At 47.6% G+C, this 12,516-nt stretch overlaps 2 protein-coding genes across 12 annotated transcripts in view; one reads left to right on the top strand and one right to left on the bottom strand.

The window, feature by feature from the left end:
- The window catches only part of SAMD4B (sterile alpha motif domain containing 4B), a 29,951-nt gene extending 28,118 nt beyond the window's left edge, over window positions 1-1,833 (bottom strand). Inside the window, exon 1 of one of the 3 annotated variants that reach the window (XM_078379894.1) lies at window positions 1,677-1,833. The gene's annotated coding sequence lies outside the window, so the exon portion shown is untranslated. Of the gene's footprint in view, window positions 1-351; window positions 372-1,296; window positions 1,500-1,676 lie in introns of those variants that run through there. The other 2 variants (XM_072980226.2, XM_072980227.2) reach the window with 2 other exon arrangements.
- Window positions 1,834-3,048: 1,215 nt separating this feature from the next.
- The window catches only part of GMFG (glia maturation factor gamma), a 53,558-nt gene continuing 44,090 nt past the window's right edge, over window positions 3,049-12,516 (top strand). For 2 of the 9 annotated variants that reach the window (XM_072980232.2, XM_020787002.3), the window contains exons 1-6: window positions 4,030-4,214; window positions 5,228-5,324; window positions 5,562-5,611; window positions 9,938-9,987; window positions 10,329-10,411; window positions 11,146-11,219. In XM_072980232.2, the coding sequence (XP_072836333.2) occupies window positions 4,212-4,214; window positions 5,228-5,324; window positions 5,562-5,611; window positions 9,938-9,987; window positions 10,329-10,411; window positions 11,146-11,219 (357 nt within the window). In that variant the 5' untranslated portion in view covers window positions 4,030-4,211. Of the gene's footprint in view, window positions 3,397-4,004; window positions 4,256-4,400; window positions 4,812-5,227; window positions 5,325-5,561; window positions 5,612-9,937; window positions 9,988-10,328; window positions 10,412-11,145; window positions 11,220-12,516 lie in introns of those variants that run through there. The other 7 variants (XM_072980236.2, XM_020787001.3, XM_072980234.2 and 4 more) reach the window with 7 other exon arrangements.

The raw sequence follows: 12,516 nt of genomic DNA, 5'->3' as shown, positions 1-12,516 counted from the left end.
CTTAAGAGGAAGGTCAAGGGGCTGTAATTCTTGATTTTTTGTGTGGGGCCAAGGCCTGGATTAAACTCACCCCAGGGGCATGGCTACATCCCAGAAACCCTCCTCATTTTGGCTGAACAGGTGAGAGCAGAAAGGGCCTTTCAGGTCCACAGGAAGCAGGGTGTGAGGGGTATAACCCCTTCCTTCTGTCAGCTGAGGCTCAGCCACAATGGCTTACTTACAGGCAGCAGCAGAGGTTCTTCATTTCTGGATTGCCCTCCCCCCCCCATACACCTCCCTGCAAAAGCAATACCAAAACGAAAAGCAGAGGGAAGAGGAGAGCGAGCCGTCAGTACCTATGGGAGCACTTACAGTCTCTCCCTCCCGGTGGAGCATCCGAACCAGGGCCCTTTGGCCTGTCCCTTGGGGATGCGGGTGGGGGGGGAGCACATGGAGGAGCCCAGGGTCACAAGTGGGCCACTGGCGACCCCACAGGTGGTGCTGAGGGCCAGGTCCCGGCCTCCTCGGCCAAGGGGAGCCCTCCTACCAGGACTGACAAGGAGGCGTTGCTGCCCAAGCACTCTGGAGAGCCGCTGGCTCGCTCGCCCACCCGCCCATCCTCCTCTCCGCATGGGCCTAACCTCGACCCCTCCGTCTGTTCCCCGCAGAACCCACCCCCACCCCACTCCTCAGGTGCAGCAGGGCGGCGACTACCACCCCCATCAGCCCCAGCGCTGCCACCAGCCTCCCGCCACCGCCACGCTGGAGGGGACCCCGTGGGCTCAAGCGAGGGGGGGGAAAGAGAGAGAGACCCTCCACGAAGGCAGCGGCTGGGCTCCCCCCCCCGCCCCAAGGCCACGGCGGGCAAGGGCGGGGGATGCTGGGAAAGAGAGTCCCACGGCGACCACGGAGCCCGGCTCCCCGCCCAGCCCCTTTGCCCGCCCCTGAGCCAGGCAGGCCCGGGCGGGGGTCCAGCGCGGGGCCTCCCCGCGAGAGAGAGGCCGCTCCCCGGGCCAAAGGCAGTGGCGGTGGGGGCTTCGGGGTGGGGTGGGGGTGTCAAGGGGCTGTCCAGAGACCCCCTCCCTCCCTCCCTCCCTGCGCCCAGGGGGCGGAGCCCAGGAGGGGCGGGGCCTGGCAGAAGCCCCCCTCCCCCGGAGGGGCGGGGCCCGCTGCCCCTACTCGGGGCCACTGGGGAGGGGGCGCGGGGTGGAGGCCCGGGCCAAGGCGCGCGGGGGGGGGTCGAGAGGCCCGCCGCTCGCCTCAGAGCCGCTCTCCTTCCCTCCCTCCCTCCCTCCCCCTCGCAGCCGCCGCACTCACCGTCCCTGCCAGGCCCGCGGCAGGCCCACCGGAGCGGCGGCGAGAGAAGGGCAGGCGCGGACTCAGCAGCGGCACCAGCAGCAGCAGCAGCAGCCCCAGTCCCACCACCGCCGCCACCACCACCACCACCACCACACACTCCTGAGGGCGGCGCGCGACGTCACAACGCACGGCGACGCACGGCACGCACGCACCCTGGCCTGACGCGCCCGCCCCTCCCTTACCCTCTTCACCCGTTCTCCTCCTCCTCCTACCCCCTCACCCCGCGCCCTACGTCTTCCTGCTCCCTTTGCCATTGGCCCGAGGGACAACCTCTGGAACCAATCAGCGGGCTTTTTTCTCCCACCTCCAATGGGAAAGATTCGGGGGGGGGAACTCACCCCCCTCAATAAAAAATCCCGAGTGCCGTCTTTTCCTCTTAATCCCGCCTTCTCCTCGCCCTTTTCTCCCCTTCGCGGCCCTCCGTCCTTCTCGACCAATGACCTGATGGCGGGGGCGGGCTCTGCGCGAGGTATTTCCTCCTCCCCACACCTCCAATGAGCGGATGGAAAACCAGTGCGCGAGGCCGGAGAAGGGGGGGGAGCAAAGAGGCGGGGCCTCGGAGCTGCTTCCCCTCCCCCCCGTCCAGCTCACCTCCCTCACAGCGGCGGCCACGCCCCGGCCTTCTGTTTTTCCCGCCCAAAGCGCCTCCTCACGCCACGCCCCCTCCCCCGAGGCCTTCGTCCGCCTTCAGTCCTGCAAGTAGAAGTCGCTCACGGCGGTGGCGTTTCGGTGGGCGCTGGCCTGGGACGCTAGGAGGGGGAAAGAAATACTGTAGTGAACCGACAAACAAGTCCAGGCCCCGACTGCAGACAGCATAGAAAATAAGGAAGAGCGGGCGTGCATCGTTTTTTACCTCAGAAACTGTCGCAGTTCCCACAGATTCTTCTCCCCCCCGCCCCATGACCATTTCCAAAAAGAAAAAAAAAGGGATATTAAAATAAAAGTGAAACGAAATACAGTGCAGTCCGTCTGGCTTGCCGAAGAGTGAATATAAATAAATTATGTAAGCTCGCCGAATATATTTAAAATGTCGTGGGTTTTTTACCCCGCCTTTCCTCTTTCAAAAGGACCCGAGGTGTCTTACAAGAAGAAAAATACAGTGTTTTAAAGCTCACGACGGTGCGTGCACCAATATTTTAGAAAGGATCAAGCACATACCACACTGGAAAACATAAGCAGCTCCGAAACCCACATTTAAAAGGTTTTTAAATGGCACAGCCATCCATTTAAACCGCTCCATCTCAGGCAGTCCAGTCCCTGAGGGGGAGAGAGAGAGAAGAGGTCTGCTTTGCCTGGTTTTAATTTTAATTTCGGCCTGGGTTTTATTTTGACCTTACAGCAGGCCAAAATTGCTTTGGGGTGTTTTTCATTTCCCTCCTGGTCAGTCAAAGGACTTTTTTTTTTTTTTTTTTTTTTTTGCTACCCTGAAATTCGTTTTGTATCTACCAGGTGGGCCTGGTTGCTCCCTGGGGAGAGGACATCCTTTCCCTCTGCAGGAGGGGCACGGTGTCCTCATCCCCCTTCCTTTTCCTCAGGCCAGGCCGGCGTAAGGATCGCCATGAATGATTCACATTGGTCTCTCCAGGGCTCCATCCCTTGGGCTTGAAGCCGCCAGGCAGGCTTTGCCAGATCTCCCCAACAACCCTGCCAGGAAGGCACAAACGAGGCAGTGGGGAGCTGAGCGAGTCTTTGGGTCCGAGTCTTCAGTACCCAGTCCGGAGACCCAAGACTCAAGGCCGAGTCTCTCCTAAAAACAAGCTCCCCCCGCCCCCGAGAGTTGGGTCGGTTGCAAGCTGCAAGTTGTCTAAGTCATTGGGGGAAAAAACGCCCGAGCTGAGTCTGACTTGACTGCAAGACGCGCAGCTCAAGTCCCCCTCCCTGCTATCAAACCCACAACTTTCCTGTGCTTGGGTGAATTTCAGGGGCCAATGCCCCTTTGCACATGTGATTGCAAAGGTGTCGTTCCAGCCCTGGAGGGCAGTGAAGGAGCCTTTATTCAGGCAGGCTTCCCACGATTGATCTGCTGCTGAGGAAGGGGATTTTAATTGGAAGATACTGGTAACTTTTTAACACCATGTTCTTTTTATTTAACACCTTTGCTTTTTGTTCTGTGGCAATTTTCATAGGATAATCTGTGGCCAATGTGTTGTATCACTTTTTGTCTGGCTTTTTGGCAGTGCGGTATCTGTTTTCTGTTTCCATTTGTGTCTTGTTCCAAGACTTGTGAGCTGCTGTGAGTGTCTTAGTTCTGGGAGAGAGGTGGGATAAGTAAAGGAAGAGAGAATAGTTAAATAGAATAACTGCTTTTGTCTCCTGTGTATGAATTTCTTTGTGGTTCTCCATTCTTGACCCACCTTGATCTGTTTAGCAAGAAAATCCTCCAGGACCCATCAGACTTTCAACGTTGGATGGCACTTTTCTAACCCATCCTCCTCAAAAAATATGCGGATGAGTTGCTGTGGTAGAGGTTCTATCTTCCCATAGGCAGGCAGTTAGGCTTGCTTCTTTGAACTCCTCTTCATGACTACCTCTTGGACTGGGCTTGCAACTGAGGCATGCTGTTGACTCCCTCTTTTAGCTCCTGCTGAATAGTACAGTTATCTGTAGGACTCCCTCCCACATCTCATAGGGTGGGTGTCATCTCTGTTTCCTATCAGCATTTCCCCTTTTTTGCAACTGAGAATACACATCTCCCTATGCTCCACCCTACGGTTGCCAGTGACTTCCTCCCTAGCTGTCTTTCCTTTGCAACTGTCAGAAAGAGTCTTAAACAGAATAACGAAGAAGATATCTGGTCAGAAGGAAGAGCTCTGAATCCAGAGCTAGAAAGTTTCAGCTGAAGGAGGGTTAAGAGTGGAGACATCCAAGACAGAATGGTCAGCTCCAGCAGTTCTTGACTTGGGGTCAGGAGGAGTGGGTGGGTAGATTCTGTACTGTATCTGTGTCATCTCTTCTGAAATCTTTCAAATTGATGGGGTTTTTTGATTGTTTTTTGCTACTTATTTTTTTGTCTTTATTCCTGTGGAAATTAAGCAACCCAAGAGGGGGAAATATAATCTCAAGGCACGGGATTTCTAATTGTGTCTTCCCCTAAAATATGGTCTTGCCTTAGGAACCTCAAGAGAGGCAGTTCTTGTGGTCTGGCTCAAATTGGAAGCCCCATATTGACAGTTGACAGACATGAACGTTCTGTGTTGTATGCAGATTGGATTGCCAGATCAGCGTTTCACAATGAAAGGATATTTTGGAGGGGTGGTGTGGTGTTTTAAATAAGAATTGACAAGTTTGAAACTACTGTATAGAACGAGTTTACCAAAGGAGGAGACAGGATATCCTGTTTTTAAAGTAATTAAAAGAGGGTGGGCAAACTTCTGTTGGGGATAATAGTCTTAGCTGGAAGATACCCTGTATTCAGATTAAGGGCTGTTACAGGTGATCTGCTGAATTCTGGAGAAACCCTGTGATCATGTCAGGTAATATTCTCCTGAACTGTCAATGTACACATTTGTAGTGCACTCCCCACAAACCTGGCGCCTTCAAGTTATGTCAGCAAGAGTTTTTTGCTTTGACCGTAGAATCTAAAACAGACTTAGGGAAATAATGGAAGAGATGAACAAGTGAAATGAAAAATGTAGGCAAGTAGATACTGTACTTAAAACTGTGTTACTATAGCTGGAAGTAGGATTGTGAAAAAGATGTATTTTTTATCTTTTTTATTTTTGGTAGAGGATATGAATGTTATACTACTATTTGTCTTTTAAGAAAAAAAGAGACATGACTATGCTTGTGGTACCTCAAAACCATACATCCTTTAGGAAACAATAGCCTGAATTATATATAACTGTAAACTGATTTCTCATTTTCTTTGCTCTAACATATCTACATGAAGTCAGATACTTTGGTTGTGTGTGATGTGGATCCACAGCTAAAGGAAAAACTGAAGAAATTCCGGTTCAGGAAGGAGACTAACAACGCAGCTATAATTAGTGAGTTACCAGCCTTCATGCTACCCCTGCTTCCCCATCCCATATTTGACCCTGGATGAAATGACTGGATTATGACAGAGCACACCTATCAATGCAGGATCACAGAGTTTTTGTTGGGCCTATTCTTTTCCAGTTGCCAATGAGGGACTGGAGAATCTGAGAAAGATTTTGATGCATTGGTATTGTAAATGCTGGGATGAATGCCCATTGACAGGTGTCTCTCTTCTATGTCCTCAGTGAAGATTGACAAAGACAAGCAACTGGTGGTGCTGGAGGAAGAATTGCAGGTAGGCAGAACTCATATATCCCTTTTTCCCACTTAAAATGAGGATAATTCTTCCCATTGAAAAATCAATGACTACCTCATCTTAAAACTATAGTTCAGATTTACCAGTGGAAAAGAGGCAGTTCCATTAGCCTGGGATTGGAGCAAGACCTTTTTTGGACTGGGATTCAGGGGCCAAAATGCACAATAGATATGAGGTATACATATGATGTATTTTTTTGCATGCACCAAAGAGTGGGTAGCCCCCAGGGCATATTTTAGGAGACGAGTTTAGTGAGATGGAGGAGCTAGACCACATGGTGCCAAGAAAGGTAAGCAATCCCTCTGATCACAAGTCCATATGGAGTGTAGAAAGTTCTTCTTAATTTGACTTATCAGGGTCTTCAGATGCTGAACAGAAGACAGGGTTAAAGTGGCAAAGTTGTAACTCTTTGAATTTGCAAAGGCTTTCATGGCCGTGATCTAATGGTAGTCCATTAGATCCCTGAAAGCCTGAAAAACCCACAATAACCATTGTAACTCTTTGTTTACAATTTCCACACATTAAAAACAAGCGGGTTTTCTAAAGCTTGCTGGTTATAATGACAAAGAGCCACAAACTGTATCCATAATGTGTCCCCCCCCCCCCCCCGGAAAAAGTGTAATTGTCTGTATTACAGACAGACAAATATAAAACAAGACTGTGATGTGTTTCATCACAGTATTGTAGCAAAGGGGAAGCTGTAAGGGTAAACATACACGTTTTGTGATACAATCTGGTTAGTAGTGGGAGGGAAATATAATCAACTCCCCTTTCTATCCTTCTCTTTCTCCCTCTCTTTTCCATCTCCCATTTGTACACATACCTGCACACATGGGGACACATATACATACATGTTTACACGTGCTCACACACGCAGAGTGTTTCCACTTTTCTTAAGCACACACCAAAACCTGAATTTCCGGTGTTTTAAGCAACTGCCTTGATGTGACATAAAGCGACATCATCTTTTCCCAGAGGAAATTGCATCAATGCTTCCATTTCACATTCCTGCATTCCTGAAATAGATTTAGCCAGTGTGTTAGAAATTATGAAGCTGGGATGAAAGCAAATTGAATTTCAGATCAAATTGAATATCTCATGGGAACCATGCACTGATGGCGTCATTTGCTTTCATATTTAATTCAATATGTTATACAACCCTCACACAAGTTACTGAAATGTTAATCAAATGGTTGCATGGAATCTGTGGTCCATTGTGTTTTACAAAAGTAAAAACTAGGCGCAGAGGTTCCACAAAGCACCTCCCTCCACATCCATCTTTATAAAATACTATATGACTAGCAAAGTTTGCTGAGCAAAATGGAAACCTGAGAAATCAATACTCATGTACGTATTACTTTTCTGGTCTTGGAATGTTTGCTTCCCACTAGTAAAAAGGCTAGGAAATTGAAGCTCCTTAATAGAGTTAGCAAGGTGGATTGTTCAAGAGGAATACCTGGCTGAGAACAAGGGATAGTGAATTTTGGTCTCAGATATGAGTTAAGTTCTGCTCCCAAACTGGATCCTGACTATTCACCCAGCTAGCTAGAGTGAAGAGAAGCAAAGGAAGACCAGCTTTTGCATTTTTAGCAGGGCACTTCTATTAATCTGCCTACTTCACCAGCTTAAATTCATTCCACAGTATACTATGCCCACCATGTCCTCAAGAGAGAAACACAAATGCTCAGAAATGTTCCTCTTTTTTGGAATACAGTTAATTGATTCTGGGAGTATATCTCCCAGCTCTGAGGAGCAGAAGTTGGAGCTTTGTGCAGTGAGGATGTTGAATCCTTCTAGGTACCTTACTTGACCTCAAGCACTGGAAGACTCTGTTCATTCTCTTCCTTGAACAGGTGGGTTGTTTTAGAGTTCTTGAAGCTTGTGTGACTACCTTAAAGAGGATTTTGTGATGGCTAATTTGGTGGAAAATAACAGCCCCTTCCTTCAGACAAAAACAGTAGCTACCATAAGGCAGTGGGGAGCAGGAGCTTCCTATGTGAGTGAGAGGGATTGTCTTTCTAACATCCCTCTGATCCTTCTGATAGCTGAGGATGTCAGGCTAGAGGGGTTCTCATTCCCTCTAAGCTCGCATGGTGACCCTATGAAAGAGTGACATCCAAAATGTCCAGGGCTGTTGAGGACAGGACATTTTAGAGGTCATTCATTCATGACATCACCATATAAGGGTGGTGACTTGATGGCACTTAATGAAAACAGGGACGTGGTGGCTCTGCGGGCTAAACTGCAGAAGCCTGTGCTGCAGGGTCAGAAGACCAAGCAGTCATAAGATCGAATCCACGCAACGGAGTGAGCGCCCGTGGCTTGTCCCAGCTCCCGCCAACCTAGCGTTTCGAAAGCATGCAAATGCAATTAGATAAATAGGGACCACCTCGGTGGGAAGGTAACAGCGTTCTGTGTCTAAGTCGCACTGGCCATGTGACCACGGAAGATTGTCTTCGGACAAAACGCTGGCTCAGTGGCTTGGAAATGGGGATGAGCACCACCCCCTTGAGTCGAACACGACTGGACAAAAATTGTCAAAGGGAACCTTTACCTTTACCTTTAATGAAAACAAGAAAGAGCTTGCATCAAGTTCTTGCATCAAAGGTAATAACTGTTCCACCAGTAGAAGTATGCAGAACCAGGGCATCCTCCCTCACAACATGGCCAGAAGAGAGAAGGAAGGGTTAGCATTTCGGAGGCAATCTGGCTGCAACAGTCTGGTCTGTTAGGAGCAAAATGCCAGCCTTAAAGAGAGTTTGGCACCTGAGGCGAAAGATCAAAATGACACATGTCACCTGCCTGCCTTTCAGGTGGCCTTAAGTCTCAGCAGCTGAGCATCACATCTGACAGGAGACAGCCAGGGCGAGGCCTTACATAGAGTGGGGAGACCTGGGTTCAGGTTTCTGCTTCACTGCAAAGTTGATTGAATAGCCTTAGACTTTCTTTCAGCCTACATTACACCACAGGCGCCATCCATGCCCTGAGGGAGCAGGCCGGGTAGGTGGGGCTCATCAGCCTGGGAAGGCAGCCCATCTAGGAGAAGGAAAACTCTGGTTTCAAACCTCCACTGCCTTGTGGCTATATCCACTGATGGAAAAGGCTTCAGGAGTTAACCCCAAGGCAAAATCTGGAGCCAGAGTCCCAGAGGCAATTTGTGTCGTTCTGGCAACTCCTGTGACATTGCTGGAACCATTTGTATTGGCTCTTGCCGTTCCATTGGACTATTTCAGCGATGAGGAGAGGGGGGATTTGCTGCTTGGGTAATAGCCTATCCTCCATATTATTTTACCCAGGCCTCGTGCTCTGGAGAGGACATTCCAGCTTAGCTTGGAATAGCGTCTAGTGTTGAATAGATGCGGTTCCAAGTCCTCCATACAGAGCATGTTATCATAGTCTCTCGAGACTGAAGGATGCCTATGAGACACCACAGGGTTGTGATAGTAGCAAGAATAACATTTATGCTGTTTTGGACTCTTCAGAAAAGGAGGGTCAATTGTGGTCCTCCAGGTACTTTCCCCCACTTTCCTATGTCTTCTGTCAGTCCTAGCCCCCATAGCCTAAGGTAAGGGATTATGGGAGATTGAAGCCCAAAACATCTCTGAAGGGCATAGTTGCTCACCTCTTGAGTTAGTGGAAGGGTAGGGTATGAAAGTGATATGCAGGGACGTGGCATTGACCTAATATTCTCCCTTTAGAGCTTGATTGCTGAATTGGCCTTGCTTTGATACCCAGCCACTTGCCAAAGGGGGAGTGGGAATCAATTGTTGTAATACTAGTTCCCTGCAGCTAGGAGTTGGTATGGTTGGTGCTTTAAAAAAAAGATGGAACAGAGCTACAGTAGTGACATATATGGTCTGTACACCTCCCCTCTCAACAGGATGACCTACAACCCAGAGTATTGAATCAAGATTTCCTCTTCATATCCAGCCCTGATTTTGTATTCTTGAAAGCAATGGCAGGATTGAAAGTGATTGTACAATCCACCCATTTAGAAGGAAATTCCCTGTGAGGGAAGCTCACCTTCTGCCCATGAATTTAGTATGAAATGTTTATGTAAATGTGTGGTGCAAATGTACTTATTTCACATATATTTAACTTTTATTCTTCCATACCCTATTTCTCATCAAACAAAGTAACAGCTATTATTTCTATCTTGCTATCTTCAAACATTAATTCAGTTTTTCTGAATTTATGCATTTTTTTGTGGAATGTAGCTGGTTGGGAGGGAAGTATTCTCTTTCCTGCTGCCTAGGACTATATGCCATTGTCAAAATAATGCACCTTCAATATCTTTCTCTATAGGATATCTCTCCAGAGGAACTGAGAAGTGAGCTCCCAGAACGGCAGCCTCGATATCCTTGTGCTATTGGGGGAGGGACTACATTGCATGTCATACATTTTTTCCACACAAATCTATGCTTTTAAATGGGCTTGATGATTTTTTAAAAGGGATGGATGAGAGGTACTTCCTATTTGCACAATTAGTGTATCAAATATCTTTTGGAGTGAGAAGAAGATCTTAATAGCAAACAACTGTCAATGAGGGGGTGAAAAAGCAGTTTCCAGAGCCCTAACAGAACTAGAGATGAAAATCTTCCTCTTATCTCTTCCAAATGAAGACCAGCAAGACCAATTCTTTCTGTCTAACATCCATGCAATGCTCATTTGTCTCCTTGACTGTGTGTGCATCTACGTTTGTTGTTTACAGCTACAAATATATCCATGATGATGGTCGGATCTCGTACCCACTCTGCTTCATCTTCTCCAGCCCTGTTGGTGAGACCCAGTGACTTCCACAAGAGAGCATGGGGGGTGGTGATGCCAATTCCCTGACTCCATTCCAACTTGATGATAGGCATGAGTTTGGTGAGAAGAAAGGCAAAGGGTGGTGGGGGTGGTGATAGAAAACCTGTAGTATTTGGTTCAGACATTTGCCCCAGGGATGTCCTTTGGACATGACATTGCTGGTTATTAAGGCTTCTTGAAACAGTCAGTTTATAGTGCATGTTATAGCACTAGTGCAGCAAAGACGCTAAGAACATTATCTCTGTGATCTCCCTGATAACAGGTAGCCGTGTTAGCCTGTATTGGCATATCAAGGAAAGAAAAGAGAATTTTTTTTAAAAAAAAGGAAAACAAAAACATTGTGGCATCTTAAAGAGTAACAGCATTATTTTAATGTGAGCTTTAGTGAACAAACCCACTTCCTCAGACATAAGAATCTGATGTCCGAGGAAGTGGATTTGTCCACAAAAGCTCAGTTAGTCTTTAAGGTGCCACAACATTTTTGTCTTCTTAAAATTTTTCTTTTGTTTTTCCTTGATCTCATTTCCACCCTGAATTTAGGAAGTACTGTACCCTGTCTCTCTCTCTTCCCCTCCTCTCCTCCTCCCTTCCCCTAGCTCATTTCATTCCCATCTTAGTGAACTGCTGTGAATTTGAGAACCCCTTGCAAATCCAAGAATGAATAAGAATAAAGGAAGCAACTCTTTTCTCCTCTGTCTTCCCAGGGTGCAAGCCTGAGCAGCAGATGATGTATGCTGGTAGCAAAAACAGGCTGGTGCAGGCAGCCGAACTCACCAAGGTACTCCAGCCACGTTTCCCTCGGGCTCTTCTCCCTATCCTCTTTGGAGGGATTGTTTTCCTCCTTCTACTCTGTCAGCATTCACTTCTCTTGGGACTGTCCCATTCTGTTTCTCCAGTTCTTCTCCCAGAACGTTAGGTTGCAGATTTCCAAAACTAGAGATGCTGGTCCTAGGTTGACTTGTCCTTGCGTACGCTGGCCACCTTTGATTACCAGAGGGTTTCAACAGAGTTCTTGCCTTGGTAAGAACATGGTTTTGAGCAAAGTGCCAGTTATTGAGCAAAATGGCCCAGTTTTGGAAAAAAATGTGCAATTGGACAAATTGCCGAAGACTAGAATGGCTATGGCTTTATGTAGGAAACAGAAATACTAAATGTGTTGCTGGCATTTTTATTAACCTCTGCACTTGCTGTCTCTTTGTGGTTTGTTCCCAAAAGGGAAAAGACACTTGAGGCATTTTGCACAAATCACCAAGACCAAGGGAGAGCTCTTGGTCCTGGTTGTGGCTGGGGGAATGAGAACTCTGGCATATATTCTTTCTACGCCCACTGTTAGAATATATGTATACCTCAAACTTCCCAGTGATGTTGGAGATGATATATTGGTTTCTCTTCTGTGTTCTTTACCTCCATGCCCGTTTCTGGCTTGCCCTAGACTCTAGCACATTTTCTTGCTTGGGGTACCGCTGGTTCTTGATGCAGTTCTCAGACAAGCTCCTGTATTGGTGGAAAGACCGCTTTCAGATCTTTGACATGGAAGAGTCCTTGTTCAGCAGTAAAGGGGACCTACTTTATATACCAAATGTAATATGGTCCAATGTCGGCATCACTCAGTAGGAATAGGAAAGATTCCAACCACTGCTGCCAGTCAGTGTAGGAAACACAGGAACAGATGGACCATCGATTTGATTCAAGAAAAGTGAAGGGTCTGTGCCCTTTATTCTTGTCTTCTCTGGCCATTGGTGGAAAAACCACAGAGTCCCATTCAAAGTTGCAAGTAGATGAGAAGAGCAAACAAAAGCAGTACAAGAGTGAACAAGTGGGAGAAAAGGCAGCTACTTCAATGTTTCACTGCCATGTCTAAGGCCAGTGGTCAGTGAGACAGCAACCTTGCATATGAGTTTTTCTCTAAAGTCTTGTCATATCCACATTTGTTGGCAGATTAACTTCCATTCCAGTTTTCTAAAAAGAAGGCTGATTTTGAATCCAACTACACTTTTTCAAAAAAAGGAGACAGTCACATATGCTCCCAGTTTATGAAATTTTGAACTGGTGGTTTGACCAATCATTCCGTGTTC

This window comes from Pogona vitticeps, chromosome 9 (genome assembly GCF_051106095.1).
Source record: "Pogona vitticeps strain Pit_001003342236 chromosome 9, PviZW2.1, whole genome shotgun sequence".
In the NCBI taxonomy this organism is placed as follows: Eukaryota; Metazoa; Chordata; class Lepidosauria; order Squamata; family Agamidae; genus Pogona; species Pogona vitticeps.
The sequence above is the reverse complement of the archived record's forward strand: the minus strand, read 5'-3'. Positions and strand labels throughout refer to the sequence as shown.